This window comes from Myxocyprinus asiaticus, chromosome 46, assembly GCF_019703515.2.
Source record: "Myxocyprinus asiaticus isolate MX2 ecotype Aquarium Trade chromosome 46, UBuf_Myxa_2, whole genome shotgun sequence".
NCBI lineage: Eukaryota > Metazoa > Chordata > Actinopteri > Cypriniformes > Catostomidae > Myxocyprinus > Myxocyprinus asiaticus.
The window spans coordinates 15,794,031-15,811,922 of NC_059389.1; the positions used below are offsets into that span (position 1 = coordinate 15,794,031).

A 17,892-nucleotide genomic window follows, 5' to 3' on the forward strand; every position below is an offset into this window, starting at 1 on the left:
CAGGGCAAATTTGTTTTGAATTTGTTTTTGTACATTTACATGCATAATTTCAATGCTTTAAAATAGGGAAAGAAATCCAACAATTTATTAAAGTTTTGTTTTATCAACACCAATTACAAAAAGAATGTGACAATTCAAATAAACACATGCCTGACATACCACTATGATTCATATCAATAATAATCCATTACAAAAAAGTTTTATTTAAATAATATACATTTGGACCATACTGCAATATACTGTACATCTTGACACAACATCCATTAGCGCAGTATTTTATTTAAGATTTTTGTATGTAATGTCCGACAAGGCTCCTCCGACCATCTTCACACTGGAGACAAATTCATCGATCCTCTTCAAAGTTACCAGATTGCATCCTTGAAGGCTTATCTTTTTATAATACTGTCTCTGAGCTCAAAAACTGAGATGGTACGTTACATTAAGGGGGACATACAAAGCTGCAGTGAGCCATTATGTACAATGTGCGACCAATCAAGGAGATAAATATGAGCACATTTGCTGGATAATTGCATGTTTTCTCTGCTGCTGTCCAGTTAAGACAGCACATTGCAGAACTCAACATGTCTGTGACATTTCCTTGACCCTTACTTTTGAAATGGTGTGGCAGAATGCCTTAAAAATATGCCTTTTTTTTTTTTTTTTTACAAAACTATGCATTTCAGTCTGTTTACCAGCCACCCAAATTAACCTTTCAAATTTATTCTCCCTCAGTCTCTCTCCTTGCTTCTCTGATAGCGATTTAGCTAAGGGAGAGCGTGAGTAAAAGGGATTGTGGGAAAGTGACCTTAACTCCTGGAGAGGCGCCTGCATCCTTTCTGACCAATAACCCGTCCGTCTCCAACGTCTTTGGGCCTTAAGGGTCATAGTTATCCCCTCTCTTCTCCGATGGTCCGACCACCGCCTCTAATATACAGTGCCAGCAGCCCTGGAGTGCTGCATTCAATAACAATCTGAGTAGTCTCATTTTTCCTTCTCCTAAAGCTGCCTTCATCAAACAAGATGTTGTTTTGGATGCACAGGGCATTGTATCTACAAGAGATCTTTGCTTAACTTTTGAAATGCTTATCAGAGTAATAGTGTATAAGGAACTTTTTGAAGTCATATGTTCCTTGATGCAACATTAACTCTTGGCACGTTCACGGGTAGTTTTGAAGAAAACGGGCATCCGACATAAAGATCAAGTGTTGTTTTGTGTACTATTAGAGTTAGCAATGCCATCAGAAAAGCTCTCACAAATGAGTCCAGGTTTCCCTTAAAACATGCTTGAAATAAAAGCCTCTCTGCCCAGCACTGAATGCATTACCAGGCTGCCTGCTTTAACCATGTAGCCTCCAGTCAAAGCATCTACATAGCCAGAACAGAGAAGTCTGCACTTACAACCAAATGACTTCTTAGAACTGCTCTCATATTCTTCATGTAGTGAGGCAACAGCGATAAAATAACTGATTTACATAGATGGGACTGGAAAATGAGAACATTAGATATCTAGACTAAAAATGGAGGACAGATTTGTATTTTGTGCTGTTAATTTCGCCTGTAAGGTTGGAGATCTGACTGGTGCATCATTTGAAAATGTTCTGGCCGAAAGGTATGTACTTCCTTATGGAGTTCTTTCTTCCATTTATGCACATACAACGGCAAAATTACCTCATGGTTTTAAACTACACCAAGAAAATATGAACTGTGGAAATGTTAAAGATCAACAATCTATTAATGTTTCATGTATCAAGACAAATCAACAGCTAAATAGTTCAATTCAAGGTAAAACATGGCTGAAATACTATTGTGTGTCTTGCTTTCTTTTGTAAAGAAACGTTTTGGGGTCGTCAATGAAATGAAGCCATATTTATCATACATTTACTAAGATTTCACTCCTCTTAAGAGTCCGAAGAGTCAAACAGGAGACTCTTCTTGCAAATGAACGTCTTGTCTTTGTTCGCTGGCATTTTTTCTTTTTCGAAAGCAGACTGAGGTGTTAGTGGTCTAGTCTAGAGGCTCTTGTTTTATCCTGATGGGTGTGTGGCTGGTTTGACACCGTCTGTCCTCTCGACTCAGGATATACTCGCTGAACTGGGAGGAGTCAACGCCCCCGCCGCATGACGCCACCATGCTGAACCCTTTCTGGAAGAGTCTCTCCAAGACCTAAGAGGAACCAGGGGGAAAATTTTCAGTATTTTGAAAAGTTCTGTACAATACAAGAAACTTCAGTTCTGTTCCAAAACCTTGTGAGTTACCTCCTATCTACATAGGCAGTTGCCTTCTAAGGCAGCATCCTAACCTTTAGGAACTTCATATGTAACTGATCTGGAATGCTCAACATAGGCAGCGATTCTGCACACCACACAAATAGCGCTTTGCATGGGCAACAGTCCGTTTTTCAGAAGTAAAAATTGCAGCAATTTCCTCTTCAAGGTCCACTCGGCATCCATCTATGAAATGCTCCCGGGTAGGCTGGACAGCTATTTCTAAGGATAACCAGCTAATGTGCATGCGTGTTCTCGAGTTGATTGACAGGCGATATCTGTATCTAAAAGGTGATTGGCTCGTTTACCTGTAAGACGGGACTTCCTTTTCTATATCCGTTGGCCATAGGGCTTTCCAATTACTCCCATTCATTTTAATAGAAGTGGCCCGTCTCTGCTAAATAGTCTCTGATTGCAGTCATTTTTCCATAGGGGAATTGATTTTTAACAATAACTTATAAACCTTTGAGCTCCGAGGTTGTTAAATGGTATATGCTTCTGTTGAACCCATCAGTTTGCGTTATTTCATCTTCATTTTTTTTTATCGCATTTAAGAGTGGAATTTCTGGTGAAGAACTGCACTACCCATAATCCTGCAGGGAAACAATCTACCAATCAGAGAATCGCTGCAAACAAATCACGGCAAAATAGCCCAGCAGCGACCGGACACTTTCACGACACATTGTAAATTATGCTATCGAGTTGGTCTCCCTACACTTATATATTTGTATATATCTGAATATTTTGCAATAAACTTAAATATATTGATTCTATGCTTATAATAAACCACTTTTAATCAGTTTTATATTTGTCCATCGTTTTTAATTCGATAACGTCATTCACAATGCTCCATGGGATTGTGGTTCATTCCCTCATTAAAGACGTTATGTATACACCTTTGTCATTTTGTCCAATTTTCAAATACTTTTTTGCTTCAAATCAAAGTTTGTAATGTTGTGATTAATCTTGGAGTTGGTTGGTTTATGACTTAGAACTGTTTTATGGAGAATTCTATGAAATCCCTATGGAAAAAATTAATGGAAAAAAGACTTCCAGAACAAAGATGGCTGAAAAAGTGGGCAGTCACTGAGTATGACATTAGCATGTTGCTAAGCTAACGATGTGATCCTCGAATAGGCATACAAATACAAGCCATGTTTAATTACACAACTATTTTTCATCGCTACTTTTCTGTATTGAATGAAATTTAACGCTGTGCAACCCCGTGTCCACATGCGTGGATGTCGTAGTTTGGCTTCACTATACACAATACATAATTTAAATACATTTAAACCAACAGAGTACTGTTCACAAGACTCTAGACTGTCATTTAAGGCCATAACTTCTGACACACCAAGTCACATGACACAACAACACGACATCAATTTCTGTTAAGCGTTTCGACAGGCGCAGAGCCAACAAAAGTGCCTCTGGTAAGAAACCTCTTTAAGTTTTTTAATGGCCAAGAGAACAGTTCAAGAAAATATTTTGTCTATTATAAATTAGTATTGCAGTGACAAGTGTACAGTTACAACATGTACATGTTTTTAATTCAAACAATTTACAGGGTTTCGCCCATAAAAGTGTGTAGAACAACTTTCTTACACTATTGTTTAAGCATGCTTCATATAAACAGCCCAAAACATCCTTTACTAGTTCGGTTATTGGAGTAGAAAAAATGAGTGTCTGTGACAGTGGGCGAGCGATCTAGAAAAAAAACATTTCTTATGATCATAACATGGATTCTTTTGACAGAATTCATCATAAAATACAATTACAGAGGGTAACAGGTGCATATTATGGCCATGTGTCCTAAGGGTCAATGAAGTGATGCTCATTTTTGTCCATTTCTGTACTGATATTTTTTCTTGGGATTAAAGTAAAAAATGTCATGTGGTGTCCAGAGACAAAAAGTCAGTCTCATTAAAAGATGAAATTCTTGAAAAAAGAAATGTTGGCATTACTAGTGCAGAATAATATTTTATTGTTATTTTAATAAAAAGCAGTGAAACAATTGTGTTCTAAAATATAATTCATATTTAAAAACGCTTTTGTCCACCAAATCAAAGTCATTGGATGAAACCAACATGGTAGCCGTTTTGTTGTTTATGTTGAGTGGAAACTATTAGACCCTCAAGACTGAGCGTGAAGTTTTAAAAAAATTCTGATATTTATTTTGATATGTTTATGAAAAGGCACATTTTGTTCAAGGTATGTGGTGGAACCCTGAGAAAACATCTTGATATTCTTGATAACCTCTGATCAATAAAATTTTCCTCTGAATAGGCAGCTGACTAGGTTTTGGAACAGAGCACTGGTAGGAGTTTTTCCGAGTAAACTCCTGTTTATGCCACTCTATCAGCACTTTACATAGTTGCATCAAGATGCTTTTAAAATGTGCAATCTCAGTAACAGCGCTATCAACAACTTTACGCTTGGATTACCCTCAGACGATTCTCACTCCAGACCATCCACTTGGGATGAGAAGGAGCGAGCAGACATCCCCTGGGCTGTTTACAGGGGTTTGATGCGGAGTCAAATGAGAATAGGCTCCACCAATGACAGCCCACACTGAAGCCGCCTGGCTCTTTCATTACAAACCCAATACACACAATCTGAGCCACTGTCTGAGATCTGACCCTCATCGTCAGAGAGCCATCTCTGGGCATCCACTGTCACTGTCATTCCTTCCACCGCGAATGAAAGCAAACGAAATGTTTTATCTGTTGGAATGATTGTAGATTTTTTTTTTAATTCAATACATGCAGCCTTGAGTATTCACTTACTCCTGCACTTCTTTCAAGTGCGCTTCACATGAAAATGAAAGTTGTGGCTCAGGGCTACAGAGCCAGATAAAAGTCCTTGCATGAAAAAAAAGAGAGAGAGAGAGAGAGAGAGAGAGAGAGAGAGAGAGAGAGAGAGAGAGAGAGAGAGAGAGGGAGGGAGAGAGAGAGAGAGAGAAGGAATCATTTGAACTGGACAGGGCCTGAGAAAAAATGTCCACCCTTATCCTTACTTTGGAAGTTGAGGCTGCAGAGAAACTTGAAGAGGAAATGAACACTTCTTAGGAGGTATGAAAGACATCAAGAACAGACTGATTCAAAGACCTACTGTGTCAAAAGAAAGCATCTTTTTGAGAACACATCTATCGATATTAAGTCTCAAGTTAGGTTTTGTTGCATCAGTATTACAGAAACAAATTATAATAAAAAATGTGTTCTTTTTGTAAAAATTTTAAACTTTTCCAGTAGAATCGAATAGTCGTTAATTGGCCACTTCATGTCAATGATTAAAGGAACTTTCTGGGTTACAATTTAAGATATATTACATGAGAAAATAATTTAGACTCGTCCCACAATTTGCACAAAAAAACAAAAACAAAAAAAAACAAACATGTTTTGACAGTTACATGCTTACAATGGAGGTCAAAGGGAGAAATGTACAACAACTTCCCCGTAGATTTCTATTATAATTGGATTTCTGTCAGTGGGAGTTGACATGTCCAGCATTTATCATACAGCTTTAATGACAACATATTAACTGAGAGACTACATGGAATATATATATTTTTAAAAATTAATTTGTCACACTGTAGGACCATTTAAAATGAACTAGTGAAGGCAAAAGGTGATTAAAAATGGTGAAAACTTCAAAGAAAGAGCGACCAGTTACAAGATCTAAAATATAGACTTTTCGTAATACATTCATATACATTTCAACCTAAAATCTTAATGCTGATTATAAAATAGTCCATGGACATGTTATGTGTCAACTACCCCAATGCATTTTTTATTTGTTTTTAAAAACTGCAGTATGAACATTTATTCTCAGTGGTAATCAAAAGCATGCTGGAGATGCTGTTGATAGAAATTACCCTGTATTTAATCTGGAATATTTGTCATTAGTTACATAAAATAAATCCATATTAAGAACCGTATGGAGTAAATGAGCAAATAAAATCATGAATGTCACAAGCCTCACAAGTATTCCTGCACTGATATGAAAGCATGTGATTCTGACATTACACTCACTTCTCTGATGGTTGCATCACTTTGAACTTTCTTACAGTAAACGGCTACAATTTCTTGGCAACAAACTCCCTCTCTCACTCTGTCTTTCTCTATATCTCTCACCCTCTATAATTCCTCTCTGATCTATCTTCTCACGTTTCTTAGGCAGGTTTTCGTGAACACTGAGATTTGTGACAAAAACGCAACAAAAAAATCCACCCACACAATTCAGTTGGTTAAGTGCGCAAAAGTGGAAAAAAATAAGTGTTATCAGACCCACTAATTAGTTATACAGCAAGTCAATTAGGCGTGTGTAAAAAGTAGCATAAACCAGTTTAGGTTGTTCAAAGAAACCAAAGTACAGTATTAAAAATGTAGCATGTGTGTTTAAAATGCTTCGGGCAAAGAAATGTGGGAGCACTTTCAAACAGAAAGATTTGTCTAAAGGAGTTAAAAATAAATTATGCATATCATTTCCCTTCTCTTCTCTTATTTTCATGACTATTTTTTCCTACATTACCATTGCCTCCAGGATTCAAAGTAGTGGACATTATAACATTAGTGTATATGAAAGTGTCTATGTTTACACTAGCATGTTTGTACATTTGTGCATGTGCAGTGTAAGTGTCATGTGTGTTAGTTTGGGGTTGTATGTGTTGCAGCACCTTTTAAACAGGCAAATCATGGAGTATGTGAGAATTTTTCATGGGGCATAAATGCACCTTTGCAGCTGTGGAACCACACCTTCATACACACCTGCCTACTACACCTTTCACCCTCTCACATCTCTATCTCTTCCTGTTGGCAAGAGTTAAACCTCTTTTAAGACACATCAGCACAGCATTCTAAAAATCCCTCCAATCAAGAAGGCAAGACCAAAGTTCTTTCAAAGTCCATGTTTAAACTTTTGAAATGAGTAAATCCTACAGAATGTATTCAGTGTATTTAAAGAACGATTAAAGCCTTATGATAAACCTTATTGTGACAAACGGCTCCTATGTAAACATCCCATGTAAAGTGACTGACACTTGTCTGTCTTATTTTATTTTGGAGCTTTTAGCCACTTTTAATGAGTGAGACAGAAGAGACGAGGTAAAATTATTGGGTAACAGAGAGGAAATGAGATTGAGATATTTTGTAGGCCATATTCAAACATGCATTTCCCACTTAAGCACCCAGGCATATCTGAAGAACACTTTTAAACACTGATCAACAATATATACAAGTGGATCAGTTTCACAAAACATTCAACACCACCCCCCCCACCCCCAAAAATAAAAAAAATAAATCTATTTTAGGACCATTATAATTATTGCATTGTGCCTATTTTTATGACAATTAAGCCCATTTCTATCACAAATTCTTATTACCATTATGCGTTCTGACATTTTACTTTAAGTTTTTTTGTAATTCCTATTATTCTCAGTGGTGATTCTCATTAGATTGTCATTACTGTAAAACAGTCACTTTTTAGGTTTCGTGAAGTTCATCACTAAGTATATGAAGTATATCACTTGTGATGATAATCAAATACTGTGAACTTAGCCAATGACAATACTGTACCTGCACGGAGTTGAGCCTGCAGTAGCCATTCAGTGGAAACCGAATAACGTGGGTTGGGTCCTGGTTCCAGCCGGCGTTGACTGAATTACACATGACGTCCCCTGTCTCTGGGAAAATCTCCTCTATGAGGGCCTTGTCCCCACTGATGGCAATCCTCTCGCCCAGATCAGGGGTCACCCGCACCACCAGGCACTCACAGGGCTGAGCCGTTCGTCTCTGCTCCCGGTCCTGTTTCCAGCGATCCAGCTCTTTCACCATGGGCGTCAGCTGGTAATACCGAGCCTCCTCGTACAGCAGCTGGAACTCCTGCAGGAAGAACACATGGACATAAATGAATGCACAGATAGAAAGATGGAAGAGTGAATGAATGAATAAACAAACAAACAAATAAAACCATCAAGCAGATGAATGAACAAATAAGCAATCAAGCAAATGAATGAACAAACAAACAAATAAAACAAACAAATGATTGAGCGAATAAATGAGCAAACAAATAAATGAACAAAGAGATAAACCATTGACCAAACAAATGGACAAACAAATGAACAGACAAACAAAACCTTTTAAAGAATGAATGATCAAACAAAGAGACAAACAATTGAGGGAACGAATAAAAAAAAATGAATGAACAAACAAACCATTGAGAGAACAAATGAGCAAATGAATGAATGAACAAACAAACCATTAAGCGAACGAATTTGCAAACAAACCATTGAGTGAACGAATGAAAAAACAAACAAACTATTTAGTGAATAAGTGAGCAAACAAATGAACACACAGACAAACCATTAAGCAAACAAATGAGCAAACAAGTGAACTTACAAACTAATTAACAAGACATTGAGCAGACAAACAAGCAAACAAACATACAAAAGCACAAACAAACTAATGAACAAACAAACAAACCATTAAGGTAACGAATGAGCAAACAAACAAACCATTAAGCGAATGAGTGAGCAAACAAATGAACAAACAGACAAACCATTAAGCAAACAAATGAGCAAACAAGTGAACTTACAAACTAATTAACAAGCCATTGAGCTGACAAACAAACAAACAAAAGCACAAACAAACTAATGAATGAACAAACCATTAAGCTAACAGATACGCAAACAAACAAACCATTAAGCGAATGAGTGAGCAAACAATTAATTCAACAGACAAACCATTAAACAAACAAATGAGAAAACGAGAACATACATACAAATTAACAAGCCATTGAGCAGACAAACAAATGAGCAAACAAAGAAAAGCAAAAACAAGCAAATGAGTGAACAAAAAAATATTAAATATGAAAATATATTTAACAGGAATTATTTTTTATCAATATCCTGAGTTATTTCCTGAGCTACTACTATCTTGCTAACATAAAGACATTTTTATAATTTACATATGAGATAAGTGCTTTGATAATGTTTTGAAAGCACTAGAAAAGCATAATGAACTAACTTATGTAAAATCTAGAAATAACATGATTTTTTATTTTATTTTTATTTTACAAAAGCTAATTTTTAAAAACACAACTGAACAATACAGACTATTGCATTTTTGGTGGAAAACAAAATAATAGAAAAGAATAGAAAGTCAAACCCATATGATGAATTCATTTTAGTATGTTTAGAAGTACATGTCATTTACATTTAACACACTCAAACCAACACATAGAGTGGTTCTGCCCATCTGACCCGTCTTTAGCCAGTACCGGGAAGGGGGATGGGGGGTAGAGGCCTCCCAGCTTTCCCCTCATACACAGACACTCTGATCGGACAGCACAGATTGCCTGCCTGTGCCTGAGGCTTCCTTCATCCTGAAGCACATTTACCCCAGTTACACTCGCCTTTCATTCACCACTAAACCAGATGGCAATGTGCCTCAGTCCTGCCATTACAAATACTTAAAAATCTCAAATAATTCTGGATTTCCAGCATGAATAGAGTGCTTTGGACACTGCTCTAAACACTGAGATGCCGTTAGTGTTACAAGCGATGTTCACTGATTATATGCAGCCAAAATAATATGTTATTTTAGTCTCTATATTTATATGTTTACTAGGGATATGTCATGATGGTGAGCTGAACTAGTTGTTCAACAACCTTCTATTCATTTGGAATGGTCAACAGTTTGCACGATCATTAAATTCATCCCAATGAAAACATGGCACTACAGCCAAACACTTTCAGACTGACATTTTTGGCAGTTGCATTGCATCTCAAGCTGTTTTTTGTACTTAGTACTCTAAATATGTAGTTTGGCACATCCCTAATCTAAACCTGTATAAGGGTTGAAGGTAAAGGTTGAAGAAAAATATATTTTATGAATAAACACAGATCATCTAAATTTGAAAACCTATTTAAACTTGTAATACTGATACAGTTGTTTCGTTCAGAACCTGGTGGCCTATTTCGTTTGTGACTGTGTGGGATAGCTGTGATCTCTGGCATTCTGGCTCTCCATCCTCACCCTGTAAGATTTCTCATTCCACTGCAGGCTACACCACTCAGAACAATGGCACCGACCATCTCAGACACAACACTCTTTTACAATTACCACAAGAAAAGGAGTTGTTTTTTATCCCACACCCCTCTTTTTTCCTTCTCTTCCTTGCTTTCGCACATACTGGTGCTGACAACATGGATACAGAGACTTTAGGCCTTTAGGCTCTTTCTAATTCAAAGAAAAACAAGCTTTGCTTCTTTCCCAGGTCCGCAGCGAGGACTGGGTATGTTTTAACAGGGCTTCTGAGTCACTTTTGGGAAAGAGAATCTGAAAGTAATGGCCCACAGAAGAGAATTTAGTGTTTAGGCCATATCCATACAGTCAAATTAAGCTGGATATGGTACATGGTGTTTTTTTTTTTCAAGAGCAAACACATCTAAAAGAACAAAAGTGTCACCAATTAGACTGATACTTTGAAATAAAAATATGCAGTTGTCAGAAACAACCATTTGTCGATAAATAATCTTAAATAGGGGAATACAAAACTACATCATTTTAAAAATCGACTAGTATGTAGGATGTCTAATCAACTAGTTGACAAATCTGTCTTAAGGAAGTCTTGTTTAATTAACTGTTTTCAAGAGCAAAGAAATGGAACACAATTCAGAGGCCTTGAAAGCCTTTTCTTAAAGGTTCGACTGTATGTTAACTATAAGCTCATGGTGGTACGCTCAAAAAAAGCTTGAGACGCAATGACCAAAGATGTCCTAATGTGTATGGTTGTAGCAGCGGTGCTCAACTTTTCAGAGACGGTTTTATGCGCAAAGTATGTAACAGTTAAAGCACAAGAAGCTATTTAAAGCACAGCCGCTAAAACTATCCAAAAGAAAAAATCTAGATAGTCAACTTGGACAACTAGTCGACCATCGTGATCCAACCCTTATTCTTAAGTTGCCACTATGCACTGTAAAATGTGGTAACCTGTGATTGTTACCTTAAGGTTCTATTTTGACTTGATCTAACCCATAAAAATGACTTTGGTTGGCGTGACCAATTGTATTCAGGCTGATTCACTCATATTAAATCATATTTTTTACTTGAATAAAACCTGTTAATTTAGATGTTTCCACATTAATACCATGTTAGGTTACCTAGCAAAACAATTTCAGTTTAGTTACTTTATATTTGGATTAAAAATGTTCCTTATATTACATTGTAGGTTTTTGATATCAGCATATTGGTTTCTTAATTTTTTTAAAGTACCAGTAAATAGATTTAAAAGTTAAAGAATTAAAAGTTCTTTGTGGAAAGTTATTTCCAACTGTATAAAATATACGTAGTACTGAAAACCATTCTGGCTCTAATTGAAATATTTAAGATGGTACTTCTCACTATTGCTATGTTATTTCTGCTGCATTACCTCTTAAACATTTTGCCATATGCAGACACACATATTGATTTGGTGATCTTGCTATGCTGGAGTCATGAGCATGCAACAGCCAAATCCAAAAGTGGTTTCACAGTGTCATGTGAAGAGAACGGACCATTCAGTCTTTTCTGGCTAAGTTTTCCCGCTCACACAGGTCAAGGTATTGAGTATTGATGGGCGAATTGTGAAAAAGTAGTGTAATGGGATGTAATGATGTGCCTCTGTGCAGTTCTGTACATTTTTTATGAGGTGGTATCAAACGGCTTCAACCAGTGGGGAAAGCTAGCCATGGAGCCAGAGGCAAAAACGAGACTAGCCTCACCCTAATTAATCTCATTGACACAAATACCCATCTGATTTTTGACTGAGGCGGATATAATACTTCACCAATATATCATTGACATTGTAAGAAATCACTGTATTCTGTACAAACAGAATTTTACACTACAGTCTATGCTATAGAATAGAGGTCAACAGATAGTGGATTTAGCCGATATCGATAACAAAAGAGGTTGTTGAATAGGCTGATAACAGATTAATCAGCGAATACTTTTTAAAAACTATTTATAGAATGTTAAAAAATAACTTAGTCTTTATATACTGCGAAGGGTACAGACAGAGGCCTAAATCAGTCTAAATCCCAATAATAACTAGAAAAATCAAGAACTTTTAACTATAAACAAGCCTGAAATACACATACTTAATTTGAAATTACAAAGAATTGGTTCAGTTAGAATGCTCTATATTCAAGCTATTACCAATTTTGTATAGCCTATATTCACCTGATTGTGGATTTTATATATCATCAGGTTAAGTTTTTTTATTATTTTTCACAAGAAAGTTGGAGACACAACGTATGTGCCGCGAAATGTGCACATTTCTATATAGTCACATTTTTCTTAGCATGGTCTAGCTTCAGTTTATAACATTTACTAATCAAAATAACAAAATATGCATTGAAGTGAGGATAAAAATATGGATGGATATAATGATATAACAAATCACCACTAGGTGTCGGTAATTGTTTTTATTTAACTACTAGAGGCTTCTGTTATACTGTAGGAATAAAAACAAAACTATTGGCAGCTATCAGCATAGATATTTGCAAATAACTGATAGTTCCAAAAAGCAACTATTGGCACCAATTAATCGGTAAAACCGATATATCTGTCTACCTCTACTACAGAATTGTGTTTTTTCAGTGGGGACTAAACAATACTATTTTTGTAACATTTATTTTATTTTATTTTTTTTTTATTTGAAATACCATTTATTATGTCAAAACATCTAAACATCTAGTATGGTAACTTCTAAATTACATTAGGTTACATCAACAAAACTAATTTTAAGGGTTAGATCAAGTACAAATAGGTCCTTAAGCTAACAATTGCAGGTTACCATTTTTGCAGTGTACATTTAAAGAAATGCAATAGAAAGATGTGTTGTCTATGTATTGCCTTTGTATTATTTAGCTTTCTTACCTCACCAGATTCAAATTAGACTGCAAATTTACAATTGGGTAAAATATAGGCCTGATTTCTTTTTAAATAATTTATGCATTAACTCATCTGACAATAAACCTCACATGTCTTTGTTTATTCTTTTATTTTGTCCCAAATTAACATGATATAGTGTGGCTTAATAAATGTTTTTATGTTCTTGAAACCATGGTTTCTCTGTGGCCCTCTCCCTGTCCTATTTCAACTCAAGGCCATTAACATGATGTTCTGATGCTACATGAGGAACTAAATAAAAGTTCTGACCTGCTGAAGAGACACTGAGTGTGTTAACTTTACCTTGAAGTCATCAGGAAGAAGCAGTTTACTGGTTCTCAGGTAGCTTAAGATGTAGCGGAATATCTCTCCATCTCTGTCAATGAAATAATGCTGCTTCAGACTGTCCAAAACAATCGGTTCGGTGCCATTGAAAAGACGACTAATTCTGGGGAGAGATCATATGAAATCAAAGATTTTTTTAATTAAAAGGCATGTTGTATTAAAAGCAATTCCTGAATTCAGAAACTCAGTCTAACAACTCAGGTTCCTGAAATACTCTTTTAAGTAATTTTACTTGCTCTTAACATTTTACATTTGAAATAAGTTGAACAGCAAACATACAAGTTGATTATTTAAACTGATTTAATCTCTGGAACGGGGTCACCCGTTTGGAATTATGTTGTACGCTATTTCTGTTCTTTTGATAAATCTACTTTATCTTTGTAAAGATGTTCCTTTTTCATTCTCTCATCCTATTTTATTCTTTCTTTCTCATTCTTTCTCTCTTTCATTCTAGAAACCGATGCAAAACACTTAATAAGAAAACCAATTCCCCCTTTTGTGCCTCGGGTCGTCCTTTTCTCATATGGTCTTGCCGTTCCCCCAGTTAGAATTTCACCATTTAGCTTTGGGCAATCTTAGTTTTTCATCTCTGCCTCTTTTTTTCCTCCAAAAAGCAATTAAAATGCTGCCTGCTTTTTGCCCTCCCCCCATTTTCCTCTCCTCCCCCCGTCCCTTTGCTCTCTTGCTCCATATCCATTAATAAATCAGAGCAAGCCACTCTCTCTGTTAACCTGAACAGATGTGGCAATGCTTTCACACTCTCTTCCTGTCTTACTAATACACACACACACACAACACCATCTCTAACAGGTGGTGTTCCTTTACTTCTCTTTATCTCAAACCTCTGTGGATAACAGCTGGGATGATGCAGCAGATAGGAATTGCACGATTCTACAACTGGTAGTGGTCAAATCGTGCCTAATTGCGCTCTACACATTAAGACTAGCGTTCTTACATTTATCAGGATGTTGCCTTGATCTGACCCTGTGCTCTGACCCCAGCTTAGCTGGGATATGCAAGAAACATTATTTCACTGTATATATGCAAAATGTATAATGTGTGACAAAATAAAGGCTTCTCTAATACATCTTCTAAATGTCTCTTTTGATCACATAAAATATTACAAACCTGTTTAAATTGACTTAGTACCCACAAATTAGCTTTAAACAGTGTAAAATGCAATTTAAAAGTACAAAGTTTAGATTTAAATGATGTAAAATGCATTTTAAAGGGCTTAATTTAAGGATTTAACTTAACATGCCACTACATTGTAATAACACAGAGGCGAAATGAAGTTAGACCACAAAACTTGCAGAATGGCTGTAACTTAACACATGGGCAAACATGCAAACCACTTACGACAGCTTAGACCCACAGTTGTCAACAGCACTATGATTAGCCTCTCCCATCCCTGTAAACCCCAAAAAAGGTTGCTCAACGGTCAGCATCAAAACACGACAGGTCATCTTACCTCGAGTCTGGGTATTTGGTGAGTGTGGCCAGACTGCTGGTGTACATGTGCCCACCTACGTCAATGTGGACTGGAGCGTTGGATTTAGTCAGCTGAGCTGGCAGTGGGATTCCCTGAGCGACCAGAGGAGACACTGGGGACCGGGTCAAAGAGAGCCGAGACATGCTCCTTCCCTCCTGAACAAACAGCACAGTATCAAATAAACCGCTTCCAGTTCCCCTCTCCCCTTCAATCTCGGCGATCTGAGGTGCAATTCTGGCCTGAAAGCACGCAGCAGATCACTTTTACATCTTCCCCTTCAAGTTTTTTTTCTTTTTTCTTTTTTTTTAACCTTAAGAATTATCACCACAACTCTAATTAAGAAAATTTGCCTGGCATTTTTTCCTCCTTTTTTCAAAGAACCAGAGGGGAGAAACGGAGTGATGCTTATTAGCGAGCACGAAAGGGAGAGAGGGAGAGGAAGAGAGAGAGAGAGAGGGATGGATCCTAGTACTGTAGGTGTCTGCCTCCAGGGCAAAAAGAGAGAAAAGTGTAAACTACTAATTAAAGATATTGGACGAATGCGTGAGACGCAAAAAACACCTCATCACCAACAGCTTTTTTAGGTCTTTGAAAGTTTCTGAGAGCAAATGAATCAACATTTTGAATTTAAACAGGGTATTTATAAAGAGGCCGAACAAGACAAAGTGTGTGACCCCCCCCCCCCACCCCCAAGGTCACAAATGTCAAAAGGTGCTATGTCAGTATAAAGATTCAAATGATGTTGCCACAAAGTTTTAAATGATATTTTTTGAAATTGCTTACAGCATTTTACATTTTATAGAAACCATTAAGTAAAGAAGCACTCCTGTCAGGCAAAGTAGGCTAGATTTCACTGCTGTTAAACTGACCTTTGTTTGGAGTAACAAACAATCCCACCGCATCACTAAACAGATGGTTAAAGTCCCATTTCCAGAGGCACAATGCCTAGAGCAATGTGTGGCCATTATTTTATTTCACTTCAGGGGCGTATATGTGCTTATAAAGGAAGATATATCCTATATCTAGCCATTAGATGAACTATATGTTTACAAATGTCAAAAATTGAATAGATAAGTCTTAATAAGTACAAGTTATCTTATGTGTCCCTCTGGTCACATGTTAAAGGCAAAAAAAAAAAAAAAAAAAAAAAAACATTTCAATATTGAGCTGATTCCTTCAAGTTTCAATATTGAACAAAATATCCAAAGGGTTTCTGGCCCGGGCAGCACTTTCAGGAGAACTGTCCCACTTTTTCACAATAGTACTCATGCACTGTCAAAAGTGGTAACCTGCAATTGTTACCTCAAAGAACTATTTCTACTTGATCTAACCCTAAAAATGAGTCTTGATTCAGTGATGTTAAATAATATTTACACTTCAATAAAAACAGTTGATTTAAATGTTTCCACATGAATGTTTCCACATTTTCAGTAGATTTAAGGTCAGGAGCAAATGTCAAGATTTTTCCAAAATCAGGTATCATCAAAGAGCACATCAAAGTGAGACATAATAGTTTGTGTTGTAGGTCCCGGTGGGAGTGCGTACAATAGCCCTAAAACTCTCCGTACCGCACTTCCTGTACGCATACAGCATTACAGTAATGCTCAGACTGCCCTCTAATTTTATACTCAAATCAGCCCTCACTGCTGTAAAACTGCAAAAGCACGACACACTGAGAACGAAGGCAAAGATGCACTGTAGCTACTAAACAAGCATTCAAGAATTTGATAGAATCCACCATACCCTTTCAAACATTTTACGATGTCCGACGCAATTTGTGGACGATTCTAGCAGTCTCTGTTGAAGGTTGCTTGTGTCCTTTAGAAACAACTTTTCGTAATTGTTTTTTTTTTTTTTACAACCTCGGCCCACCCACTTCGGCACTCAAAGGTTTCTCCGTACAGAATCCAAATGTTTCGAATCCCGCAATCCGGGTTCTAAATCCAGCGAAATCTAACGACGCTGTGATAGCCGCGCTATTTAGGTCGCTGTGGCTTTAAAAACTCGCTTAGAGGTGTCGGTGTAAGACCGGAGACTGCTAAAGACACTTTCCACAACAGCTACACGGGGGAGTCAGTCAAGCCTGCATCCTTACCTTGGAAGACATAGCTGTAAATGTATCTTCAGTCCTCTTTAAATCATGAGATAGATTGTGGCGTGTCTTCGTCTCGTGCTTTTTTTTGTTTCTTGCTCCTTTTTTGTTGAAGCGCGAGAGTGCGTTTAAGGCACAGCGTTCCAGCCCGAATAACAGAGGACAGCTGAACAAGAATTCTTGCTCAAGGCTCTCCAAACGCCCCGGGGCAGGATTAGGCTACAATTAGTTCAACCCTGCCTGAGCCGGGGCGAGTTACAAGAACGACATTTCATCTCGCTATTCACATTTGGAAGTATACGTATATATGGGTTTTAGTCGTATCGAATGTATATCTACTTATACATAGAGTGTGTGAGTGTGTGCGGGGATAGCGGTTTACTAGGTTACGTGTGTGCTTTGCCATGCCTTTGATTAACCTTGAGTAGATTTTTAAACAGTATATTATTTTATTTATAGACATGAACATGCACTGCGGTCTCCGCGACGACAGGTTTTTTTCATCTTTGTGATGTTTTTCATATGTGCTTAGAAGAATTTACCTTTTTAATTCGGTTTTATATAGTATTTTCTTTTTTTTTTTTTTTTACCTCTCAGCGTTCTAATAATATTCTGCTGGCCATGAAAGCTAAATGACGTATATCGATATGCATTGTGCCTCTGCAAAAGGCGCCCACACAATCCGCCTCGAGCCAAACGCGCCATTTCAATTCTTGCGCGCGGCTAGATAGAGATGTCTGCCTATAATGGCACTCAGCTTTCAGGTGG

General features: G+C 37.1%; 1 protein-coding gene across 2 annotated transcripts; it reads right to left on the reverse strand.

Annotated features, from left to right (window-relative positions):
- Positions 1–60: 60 nt before the first annotated feature.
- Positions 61–17,263, reverse strand: LOC127436035 (BTB/POZ domain-containing protein kctd15-like). 2 transcript variants are annotated; one of them, XM_051689932.1, is made up of 5 exons: positions 17,128–17,263; positions 15,012–15,187; positions 13,499–13,643; positions 7,838–8,143; positions 61–2,163 (listed from the first exon to the last, which is right to left on the reverse strand). In XM_051689932.1, the coding sequence occupies exons 1-5, from the start codon at positions 17,137–17,139 to the stop codon at positions 2,005–2,007; spliced, it is 798 nt and encodes a 265-aa protein (XP_051545892.1). In that variant the 5' UTR covers positions 17,140–17,263; the 3' UTR covers positions 61–2,004. The 2 variants fall into 2 exon arrangements, with proteins under 2 accessions (XP_051545892.1, XP_051545893.1); XM_051689933.1 differs by lacking the exon at positions 17,128–17,263 and adding an exon at positions 16,776–16,899.
- Between the last annotated feature and the right edge of the window lie 629 nt (positions 17,264–17,892).

What these genes read in the sequence shown, in the direction of transcription:
- LOC127436035 (XM_051689932.1), bottom strand. An exon ending in ACCAAATACCCAGACTCGAG is followed by an intron (nt 13,644 to 15,011) that starts GTAAGATGACCT and finishes ATCTCTCCCCAG; the next exon opens with AATTAGTCGTCTTTTCAATG. An exon ending in GCAGGCTCAACTCCGTGCAG is followed by an intron (nt 2,164 to 7,837) that starts GTACAGTATTGT and finishes GGTTCCTCTTAG; the next exon opens with GTCTTGGAGAGACTCTTCCA.